Consider the following 12130-nt stretch of genomic DNA (forward strand, 5'->3'; position numbering starts at 1 on the left):
GCCAAATGGAAACTTTACCCACATTTGGTGAGTGGCAATTGTTCATTTCGGACCATGCTAGGGCTTAGTGGGCCTTGTGCAAAAACATTTTTCCATTCTTATCCTAAATCTCACTTTCATCTGTGAGGTTTCCTCCTACAAGTCTGATTCACTTACCCTTCTTCACTAACCTTTCGTCAATTTCATCCTAATAAAATACCATCAATGTACATTTGTGAGATGTCATCATCCTCATCATCATTAGCATAATCATAGTCTGCACTTTACTAAATATTGCTTTTTGTTCTCCTGTGTATGTGGGCAAGTTTCATTCACAAACATGTTACCCGACCCAGGACCCAGCAACTAAAGCTGTTTTTTTAGCTCAGTTTAAAAACTACTTGAACAATACAATTGTTATTCTGCAATGCTAAACAAAAACAACAACCACTGCCAACAGTGCATGTAATTATTAGCATAATCAACGTTTTTTGAGGGTACATGTTCTGCTGTTTGTGGATGATTTTCATGCATGTTACCCAAGGAAAAAAAACAATTTCTTACAGCAGAACGTAAGTCCCCCTGTCTGATATCACAGAACAAATGAAGCAGTATCCGTCAGAAGTCACAATACAGTACCCAAAACATTTACAAAATATTTTCTTACTCTGACAGAAATAAATAACTTTTTTTTCCTACATAGCCAACAGTTCAAAGAATAAGTACATCCAATCCTTTTAGTCCAAAACGAGCTGGTCCCCTCACAATCTTGTAATTTCTGGCCGAGTTTCCTCGTAAACAAAGCTGAACAGTCCATCATTTTTGGATTTTGATCGCTCCTGCCGTCTGTCCTGAAGCTGCCACATTGTATCTTTTTATACAGCCGAATAGCCTGAAGCCTAAGAAATTGAGTGACAGCTTTTTTCAGCCAATCTGTCTACTGGAACCTGAGTTATCCCTTTATCAAGTCGCAGTGTTTACAGAGGAGGGACCTGGGAAAGATTGACAGCTATTCCAACCAGTTAGAACCAAACATTTTAAAACCAGCCTCCCTGTGTAGCCAATCAGAAGACGAGTTGATTGATCCCAAAAATGACCAGAAAATTTTAACCCTGTGATGGCTCCAGCTGTGTCAAAGCAAAAATATGGCCCTTATGGCATTTCACCATTTCATCAATTTATAATAACTTATTCCTATAAATGTATGCATGTAGTTATTTCAGGTATGTGTGTGAGTGATGTGGATGTGTTTTTTAATTTATTGTGTTTTTTAATTTGAGAAGTTTTGTATTTTGCACTTTTTGGGCTTTTTTTCTGAAAGGAAATGAGAAAAACGCACAGACATATCTGTAGAAATAAATTCATATAAAATCCATTTCATTCCAAATCATTTTTTTCTGTATTTTTTCTGTTCTAAGTTGAGATATGTGGCTAGGGTACTATTTTATTATGTAGCCCATGTAATATGCTTACAGCAGTGTTTTTTAATCATTTTACAGATGATTTACTTGGACGGAAATAGAAATTCTGTGTTCTAACCTCTTTAGCTCTGTGTCAGTAAGGGCTAGTGTCACAATGCCAGTAGAAACAACAAAATTGAGAGTGTTAACTTCCCAATGACCTCAGGATCATCCCAGAGGGCAAAAGTATGTCGAAACTTCATCACTTTTTTGGGGGTAAAAATTTTGGCAAGAAAAGGATGGATTTTCAAGTGTTTCTATTAAGACATTAACTCCTAATAAATAATTACATTTTGTTCAGAACTTGATCTTTCATCGTTAATCATTTTGTATTATAAATTATGCAATAATATTCATGTTATCAAGAAACATTAAATCTTATTATTATAATAAAACCATGTTTTCAGGGACTATAAGACCTCTGCTTGTAAATCCCTTGTGACTAGAGTGGCACATGATCTCTCCAAAGAGGAGACACAGCTGCAATGGGAAAATTACATTCTAATAATGATCTTCTGTTTTTGCTTCCTTTTATAGTTGATTCTCATATGCTTGAAATCTTTTGTGTGACTTTTGTTTTATGTACTGGACTAGATAAAGTACAAGGTCACAGTAAACTATCTCTCCCTGTACGTTCTTTCTCTCCTTGGCAGTTGAGTTAACAAGATTTGTAACCTCTGGCTTAATGGTGTGCATAGCGGGAAGAAGCAGGGTGGCACCAGACTGTCTCCTGTGTTTAGATTGGCTATCAGAAATGCTGAGTCATGTTGACAAAGGGGGGCTCATTACGCTCTGGGATATACAGTATATAACCCAGTTTTTTCTTATATCTTGTTGTTGCTGCTGTGCTGTGTGAAATTGTTATCCTTATACCTGCAGGTATAAATAAAATACAAATACCGAAATTTAGTTTTAGTTCTCAACTCTCCAATTTTTGTTTCACTCTCAAAAACAATTCTGCAACAGAAACTTCCATAACACAGCAAGGACCCTGGTCAAGAGATTATTTGATTTTATCAGTGAAGTGTTTGAGCTAGTACTCTACTTGTAGGAGCCATACAAGTGGGTTTCCTCCAAGCCACAGGGGGCAATGTATTGCATTGTTTTGTCAAGGCCAAGGCAGGCCTTGGGTAATTTAAGTTCCTCTATTGATGCAAACAGGTGGTGTTAATTGAAAAAGACAACAGTTTTTATCTGTGCTCGGATTATTTTGTGGTTTTTAGGACTTTATTTGAGTTAAGTGGACGTTGTAAGGCTACAGAAAATAAATGCCTTAAATTCAAACTACTGAAAAGGACTGGACATTGTTATTCTGAGTACACGTTAGAAACAATAATTGTTAGAAACAATAATCTAAATTAGCAACTAAGTATTGGTCATAGTCACTACACTACTAATAACTAGTACTCAGATACATTCTGAGAGGTAAACAAACCAAATATGCTTTCTTAGTAATGTTTCTACCTGTGTGACTGAAAGCTGTATTAAGCTTTCTTTTTGAATGATGCCCAACCTTTCTAGGAAGTGTTTGATTGATTTGTAGCATACTGCTAGTGCACATACACTTACTGGCATAAAGTGCCATATGTAAAATATTATCAGCAACACATGCATGCTATACAGTAATAATGACTTTATGAGATGTACAGTGCCAGTTCATGTCAGATATGACGACAAGATTCACCTGATGTTACATCAAGGGAATCCATTTATGGCTGCATGTCCATACTTCTTCTTCGAGTTTTATTTGAAAAAATGATTTTAAGTCATTGTCCACCTGGTCTAAAGAAAAGCAAGTAAGTAGACCTTGAGTCAAGATTATTTGGTCAAAATACTTTTTACAAGAGCCATAATTAACTCGATGTACTCTCTGACATTTCAATCACTACTGTTAACAAAAGGTGGTCATGAATGGGCTTGCCAAGACACAATAATGTTGGCATGTACAAACTTATGAAGACCAAAATGTCTCCATTATGTTTTACAACTAACCTGAGATTGATTATGGTAGCCTACCATAAAATGTATTGATTTTATCTTAATTTTGTCTTGTTTTGATTAATAAGTAACTCTTTTGATGTAATCAGTACTCACACTGACCCTTTTATGTGTTTCACCAGTCATTGCTTTGTATGGTCCTTTGAACACACAAACCGACCTATAAATTCTTTCATTTGCTGGGAGAGTTTCACTTTCAACTTTTCACCAACGTCTGGATTCTGACACAGTCTTTCTAATGTAAGTACAAATACTGACAAAGTAGTGCATGGCTGCATCATTTGAAAATATGGTTTTAAGACATCTCTTTTGTCTTTTCCAGCAAGTTGCTGTGGATGTGGTCCATAATGGGGGTGCCTGGGGGTTTGTTGTGGCTCCTCATTCTGAGTTTTTCAGAAGGCGTTTCAGGTAAACAGTCTTACATCTTGGGGTAAACATGTTGCTTTTAAATACAGTCAAATACAATTATTCCCAGGTTGACACCTCTCTCTTCTAATATGTTCAATGAAAGACCACCATATAGGGTAGAACTTGGGGATGGGCATTCAACAGATTATACAAAATGTCTTCAAGGCATAAGCAAAAAAAAAGTCATTTTATTATAACACATTTACTGTGTAATTGTACTTTCCCTTTTGAAAAGACCAACAACCTTAATGTAAATAGATTTTTATTGTGGGTATCTTTCTCCTTTTTGTGTCACATATGGCTTCAATTAAAAGATTCTAAGTTAATAGTACCTCAATATTTATCCTTGATAACATTTAAGATTTGAGACATTTAAGAACATTTTATTTGGCACTATCAACGTTACATGTTTCTATTCTGGTGATTAACTGAAAAGATATCATTCTTACATTTACTCAAATATTAAGATGCCATTTTTATGACAGCACCATGACATAAAATGAAACATTCTAGCTGTCTTAGAGCCAGGGTCGTGGCCATAGATTCTACCTTGCACAATCCTCAGTCAGATAAAAGATCAATGCGTCAGGAAGACTAAACTAACACATTCATCTTAACAACCCCTCTGCCCCTGACATGTGTCTGCTACTAGGGGATGGAGAGTGGGGATGACAGGTAAACAAGGGTCATTTGGGTCATTTTGCTAACAAGGGGGATGGCATATTCCCTCAAATTGCCTACTGGTTATAAAGAAAGTTAAGCTTTCCCTAAATACTGTAATGCTGATGGCAGTTAAAGGCTGTAGTTGTCATGTGAGTTCACAGAGACTTTTCTTTCAGTTCAACCAGAACCCAACAGCACAGTTTTACCATCCACACCTCGTCCACCACCTAAGAACTTCACCACCGGTCAAGTGGAAACTACAAAAACAACTGCAGGCAACAGCACAGCAGTTGAGGGGCAGGTCCATCTGGCCAATGGAGGAAACAGCTCCTGTTCTGGCAGAGTAGAGATCTTCCTACGTGGACAGTGGGGGACGGTTTGTGACGATTCCTGGGACCTGGTTGATGCTCAGGTGGTGTGTAGACAGCTGGGCTGTGGCAGGGCCATGTCAGCACCACAAAGTGCACGCTTTGGACAGGGCAGCGGGCCCATCTGGTTGGATGATGTCACATGCACAGGCAGCGAATCAAAGCTCAGCGAGTGCAGACACAGGGGGGTTGGATCCCACAACTGTAATCACAATGAGGATGCTGGTGTGGTCTGCGAAGGTAAATACAAATGTGTACAACTAAAGGCAATGAAGTCTCACTGTGTAACATGCTGTCTATGGTGTACCATTTAGCAGATGAGAGGATTTTAGTAACCACTTGTTACAGAAATATGAAATATGTGCTTTGTAGTTCTCTTTATGACTTGCATGCTCTGCCTAAAGTAGCTGTTGTATGTAGTTTTATAAAGATACCATTGTCTTCAAGAACTTTTAATATTTGCTACACACAATAGATATTGTTTTGTAGATGATAAGTCAAATGTACAGTAAAAGATAAGTTTGTGTTAAAAACATGAATGAAGTTTTGTGCACAACAACAAGATGATCCGTATATCCAGTAGACGTAGTCTTCACATTCAACAGGGGGACAGGCCTGCTTTGTTTTATTCACCCGCTGCTAGCTATATAGTTTAGAGAGTATTATAGAACCAAGACTAGGGTGGAACTCAGAAAAAACAGTAATGATTACAAATCTGTCCGATACTTCAACATTACAAACAGCGCCATAGATTTATCATACACAGCACAGTTAGGCTACTGATATTTTAGAGACATGGTCGTGGCCATAGATTCTAACTTGCATAATCCTCAGTCAGATAAACGAACAATGCGTCAGGAAGACTAAACTAACACATTCATCTTAACAACCCCTCTGCCCCTGACATTTGTCTGCTACTAGGGGATGGAGAGTGGGGATGACAGGTAAACAAGGGGCATTTGGGTCATTTTGCTAACAAGGGGGATGGACTATTCCCTCAAATTGCCTACTGGTTATATAGAAAGTTAAGCTTTCCGTAATTACTGTAATGCTGATGGCAGTTAAAGGCTGTAGTTGTCATGTGAGTTCACAGAGACTTTTCTTTCAGTTCGACCAGAACCCGTCAGCACAGTTTTACCATCCACACCTCGTCCACCACCTAAGAACTTCACCACCGGTCAAGTGGAAACTACAAAAACAACTGTAGGCAACAGCACAACAGTTGAGGGGCAGGTCCATCTGGCCAATGGAGGAAACAGCTCCTGTTCTGGCAGAGTAGAGATCTTCCTACGTGGACAGTGGGGGACGGTTTGTGACGATTTCTGGGACCTGGTTGATGCTCAGGTGGTGTGTAGACAGCTGGGCTGTGGTAGGGCCATGTCAGCACCACACAGTGCACGCTTTGGACAGGGCAGCGGGCCCATCTGGTTGGATGATGTCACATGCACAGGCAGCGAATCAAAGTTCAGCGAGTGCAGCCACAGGGGGGTTGGATCCCACAACTGTGATCACACTGAGGATGCTGGTGTGGTCTGCAAAGGTAAATACAAATGTGTACAACTAAAGGCAATGAAGTCTCACTGTGTAACATGCTGTCTATGGTGTACCATTTAGCAGATGAGAGGATTTTAGTAACCACTTGTTACAGAAATATGAAATATGTGCTTTATAGTTCTCTTTATAACTTGCATGCTCTGTAGCCTGAACTAGCTGTTGTATGTAGTTTTTCAAAGATACCATCTTCTTCAAGAAGTCCATCTTTCATCTGTGGGTCTCATATCAACAATATTATGTTGCATGTGTATCTGTTAGCTGGTTCACCAGTGAGGCTGGTCAACTCTGACAACCGGTGCTCTGGCAGAGTGGAAGTCTACCATGATGGACAGAATCTTCGGTTATTGAAGATTCTTATGATGATCTTATCTTGTATATCATATTTATCATCTTATCTCCTTCCTCTCACACTTTTATTTTGGCGACCTTACATCTTTTTCTTCAGTTCACCCACTACAGCCTTCTCAGTTTATTTGTGACCGAGATAAACTCCAAGTGGGCCTTGATTTGGCTCGCCTTACATCCTCTGGTTTGAACCCATTCTCTGGCAATCTGGCATCCTACAACTGCTCCTGGGTCAGAGTGCATGATGGTGTAGTGTGGTATGAAGTGGAAGCAACAGCAGGTGCCTGTGGAAACACATTGAGGGTAAAGACTTACTGTTTTCTGACAATTTCATTACAACTTGGTCCTGCTGCTTCTACTACATAGCACATCCTCACAGGCCATAAACATTTAACCATCCTCTGTCTTTCAGACCAACAGCACACATGCCATCTACTCCAATATTTTATTCATCTACCCAATGAACAACACGTCCTTCATCAGTCCTGTGAGTCTTCCCTTCTCCTGTTTGTACCCGCTGGACACAGACACCAGCCTCAATGTGGCTATCGGACCATTTCTGGCGTGAGTAGCCTTTTATTAAATGTGAACAGTTGAAAAATAAGGAAACTCCTAGGTGTATAATTGTTGTGCTGTGATTGTAGTATATATTAATTATAGTATATGTAAAATTTAATTATAAATAAAGACATACCTGTTTTTAATTTTAGCATACATTGATGTATGACACAGTGTTTTTCCAAGTCATCCAAGCCACAACAGTTACAAAACAAATATCCGCAGGTAAAACTTAACCCCAGAAGAAAAATTACTACTGTATGTCTAACTTCAGTTTGTTCTCTACTTAGTAAGTTATGGATTGATTGATATTGCACCACGGGAACACCAGAAGCTGGATCTCAGCACGGATTTACCTAAAAAAGCCTGAGTGATGGTTATACTTTCTAGCTGATATATATTGAAAAAACATGTGTATGTTGCCGCATGTTGTTTGTATATGAATGGACTACAGGAAGGAATATCCAATTAACAAGATAAAATAAACGGAAAAGAAAAAAAAAACTTGGAAAAAAGACTTGCCATACCAAAAAACATATTTTTCTTGTCAGGCTGACACGTGGCATTTCAGGCTTAGGTACCAAAGCCAGAGCCTCCATGTCTCTTTTCCGCACCTCACACTACACCGAGACTTATCCAGCAGGCCGGGTCACCCTGCCAGTGGGCTCGCCATTGTATGTGGGCGTCTCTGTGGAGGAGAGAGATTCAAGCTTTGCAGTTGTTCTGGAGGACTGCTACGCCACTCAATCATCAAACCCTGACGATTCCATCCAACACCCTCTCATCCAGAACAAGTTAGTATCTCTCTTGAGCATCAGCAGATAGTTTGTGCAGTATAATGGAAACGGGAAAAAAAGTTTATGTATGGTGACATTGCTCCATCCTCTCTCCCAGATGTCCCACTGAACGCCAACAGGTGTCAGTGATTGAGAGCGGCTCATCCCTCCGGGCTCGTTTCTCTGCCCTGCTCCACAATGATTACAGGGACGTTTACCTTCACTGCAGCCTCAGCCTGTGCGAACGGACGAGCTTCTCTTGTGTTCCTGTAAGTCACACCTTTCACTTTATCAACAGCTCCAATCTATAATCAATAAACACTGGGGTTTGAGTGTATTTTTCCCACCCTCTTCTACCACGTAGCCTTGCACAAGTAGGACCTATCGCTCTGTTTCCAACTCTGATCGTCTGAGTACCCTCAGCATTGGACCAATCACGTGTGAGTATGAGTTATAATTTGGTCTCAGGGATGATGCCTGAACATAATGAATGTTATGTTACTATAATGAATTAATAACCATGTATTCTCTTTCTTTAAATTTAGGGGACAAATCACCTGAGTGAGCTGGTAACAGTAATAATACAAACACATTTCATATTGTGATATTATTTTGTTTTTAAGATATGTTTTGTTCATAAGACATACAATTATAAAAACTGGTGTTTTCAATTCTAAAAACTTTAAGGTTGGGTTATTGAAAAAGGTTATAATGAAAGTGAAAGTACCAATACTTTTCTTCTTCTCTGTGTGAATTACCACTACAGCCCTGATGTAACTGTATTTCATGTAAATGACTAAGTCTATTTTTAAATGCATTGATTATTGTTCAGATCCAATGACAAATTGTTCAAATTGTGGTATAAACTGTGTAACTGATATGTGTGTATGTGGCAGAAAATAACTCTGTACCTTGATAATGGAATATGCAGTAATTCACAAATAAAATGTTAAAATGGAAACCATGGCACATTACCAGACTGAAGGTTCTCAACAATTATTTGATGCATTGCCTTTATGTTTGGCACAGTGGCCAGCAGATGAACTATAATGACTGTGGTGAACCCCTAACTCTTCCTATACATATACATATACATACACATATATGTACATATAAATATATACATATGCATACAGTGAGGAAAATAAGTATTTGAAGTTCTCCCATTTAGAAATAATGGAGGGGTCTGAAATTGTCATCGTAGGTGCATGTCCACTGTGAGAGACATAATCTAAAAAAAAAAAAGCAGAAATCACAATGTATGATTTTTTAAACTATTTATTTGTATGATAGAGCTAAATTATTTATTCACAATATCATGTCTCAGACATTAGTTCCAGATGAAAACACTAGTTGTCAGAAGTGGGATTTGAACCCACGCCTCCAGTGGAGACTGCGACCTGAACGCAGCGCCTTGGACCGCTCGGCCATCCTGACTGATCCAACAGATGTTCAGTAGGACCTTTCTCAAAAATTATAATATAGTGAATGAACATGTCATATTATAGTTTCTCAGTCATCCATGTCATAGTTAACAAGGGAAGGTTTCTCAACTGTCAGCCCAAATATATGGAGACATGGAGACATGGAGACATGGAAGAAAGTCACCAGGGTGGCAATGTGCTTGACAATGGCAACACATTGCACGGGATGTGAAGGCAATGTGCAATACAGGCCAAATCCTATGGTGGGAATCAAGATCCACCAATGTTTCTGTCCACAATGTCCACCCGAATCCAGAAATGTCCCTGCCAGATGGGAAATAGACTGACAATTGGGTCAACATTGTGCAATTATCTTCAAAATTATGATATATGGTCTAAACGTGTCAAATATTGCCATACAATGCCCACATTTTGTCCAGATGTGTCCATTTTGGTTCCTGATCCATGCTATTACCCCAAAGGTTCACAACTAGGCCAAGGGCATAAGGACTTGGTAAAAGGTCCTCCGCAGAAGTTTTGTCTCTCATCCAAGAGACTTCTTCAGACTTCTTTGTCTGAAGTGAAATGTCTTCAACTGCTGAAGAGGAAATTTAATGGCATGTCAAGTTTTTTTCATCTATAAAAATGGAAACTACAGTGCTAATACCCGCTGTAACACCCATAAAAACTGGAGCATAATACAATAAATATGCTACACTACAGTACAAGAACATAATACAGTAAAATAGAGACTGTAAAACATGTACATTTAAAGTGCTTGTGGTCCTGTCTGATAGTCTGAGGTATAAAAGAGAGAGCATACTGCTTAGTTTGTGTAACAGGATGTCTTAGTCTACTACTACGTTCTATAACCCTACCAGTCAGATTACCACAGGAGGTAATATCTTCTGCAGCTCTTTTAAAGACTCTACCATAATACCTGCTGGAGATGCCAGGTCCTCATACATGTAAAGCATGAGTTCTACCACTGAGCTACATCCCCTGAAGATTTTCAGACTTTTTTCTGAGATAGACTTAGACTTATCTTTATTAATCCTTTTCGGATGACTCCCACGAGGAAATTGAAATATCACTGAATAAAAGAAGAAACCTGGGTAAAACATGTCATGTTAATGTTGTATATGGCTTCAAAACCCGTAAATGCCACTGCGGTGGATGGTAATCAAACCTGGGCAAAATGATTGCGCTGCTGCGGTACAAATCATAGTCAAAAAAGTAACAAGTAACACACCTGTTGCCTTTCTGCTAGACAATCCCTGCAAATCTTGTAACACAGACTGAAAGGAAATACATTGGTGGCTTCCAGGACCTATGAGGTAACAATATTAATCATGGAAGCATATCTGCAATTTAATAAACTGTGATGTGTCATTGGTTTGCTACCACTCTGAAAGAATGTCTCTCGTTGTCAGCAGGATTTGAACCTGCGCGGGGAGACCCCAATGGATTTCTAGTCCATCGCCTTAACCACTCGGCCACGACAACCAGAAAAGAAGGGCTATACCTGTTTGCACAATCATTCATAAACTTTTCAATTGGTTAGTAGTAGTTACCAGACACGGGCAAAGTGCAAATCGTAGTGGACTGCCTGTGTCTGTGGATCCTCGTGGAGGCAGCTTGATTGATTGATATGCTCCCTTATTTGTACCATAACAGAGATGGATCCACTTGCTGTCCCTCTGGCTGTTCCTCTCTCTGTCCCATTTATGTTTACTTCCTCCTCACTCTCTTCTTCATGCTCTTCACCCGCTTCTTCATCCTCCTCACCCTCTTCTTCATCTTCCTCACCCTCTGAAATATCCCTCTCTGTGTCAGAGCCCTCACTTTCATAACATGCCCTCTCTCCAAACTCCCAGAACTCCTCTGGCTCTCCCTCTTCCTGCTCTTCAGTCCTTTGATTTGTTTCTCTCACTGCTGTTTTTCTCCCTTTTTGTTTACTAGGGCTGTATATTGCTTCCTTGTTTCATGATAAATATTAGAAGAACATAAAACATAGGGGTATGCATTACATTTATCTCCCTACTCAACATGGGCATAAAGCCTGTCGATTACTTTACACAAATGTAACTATTTGTTATCGCAATGCAACAGCAAAGACAGATGAAGTTACGTGTTAACATCCAGAGATGCCAAAAGTACTCACTTCCCGTACTCAAGTAGAAGTAGAGATCTGGGACTCCAGGTTAATATGATTCTGACCGAGTAGCAAGATATGTACGGTTCGCCGAGGTGGCGGCCTTGCTGTTGTGTATCGAGACAGTTTTTTATGCAGAGAAATCCACTGTGAAACATTCTCCTCTTTTGAGTCACAGATGATTAAGGTCGGTTCTGTTAACATATTTTATTGTGTGTTAATTTACCGTCCTCCTGGCCCTGCAGGTATCTTCCTTACTGATTTTACTGATTTACTAACCTCTATAATCAAGCTGGAAAAAGTTTTAATTATTGGGGATTTTAATCTTCATATTGATGATATGTCATGTATTGCAGCTACAGACCTCATATCTATCACTGACTCTTTTAACTTTACGCAATATGTCTCAGGTCCTACTCACTTAAAGGGGCACACCCTGGAC

General features: G+C 39.3%; 1 protein-coding gene and 2 non-coding genes across 3 annotated transcripts; 1 reads left to right on the forward strand and 2 right to left on the reverse strand.

Annotated features, from left to right (window-relative positions):
* Window positions 1-1595: 1595 nt before the first annotated feature.
* On the forward strand, window positions 1596-9002 carry LOC116677448 (uromodulin-like). The gene is made up of 9 exons (XM_032507929.1): window positions 1596-1625; window positions 4651-5116; window positions 6689-6770; window positions 6859-7078; window positions 7188-7339; window positions 7885-8127; window positions 8228-8378; window positions 8474-8549; window positions 8655-9002. Exons 1-9 carry the CDS (start codon window positions 1596-1598, stop codon window positions 8672-8674), a joined length of 1440 nt encoding a protein of 479 aa, XP_032363820.1. The 3' UTR covers window positions 8675-9002.
* A 461-nt stretch (window positions 9003-9463) lies between these two features.
* Window positions 9464-9546, reverse strand: trnal-cag (transfer RNA leucine (anticodon CAG)). Its single transcript has one exon. It is a non-coding gene; the product is annotated as a tRNA-Leu (tRNA).
* Window positions 9547-10957: 1411 nt separating this feature from the next.
* On the reverse strand, window positions 10958-11039 carry trnas-aga (transfer RNA serine (anticodon AGA)). Its single transcript has one exon. It is a non-coding gene; the product is annotated as a tRNA-Ser (tRNA).
* Between the last annotated feature and the right edge of the window lie 1091 nt (window positions 11040-12130).

This window comes from Etheostoma spectabile, unplaced genomic scaffold (assembly GCF_008692095.1).
Source record: "Etheostoma spectabile isolate EspeVRDwgs_2016 unplaced genomic scaffold, UIUC_Espe_1.0 scaffold00005105, whole genome shotgun sequence".
Classification (NCBI taxonomy): Eukaryota; Metazoa; Chordata; class Actinopteri; order Perciformes; family Percidae; genus Etheostoma; species Etheostoma spectabile.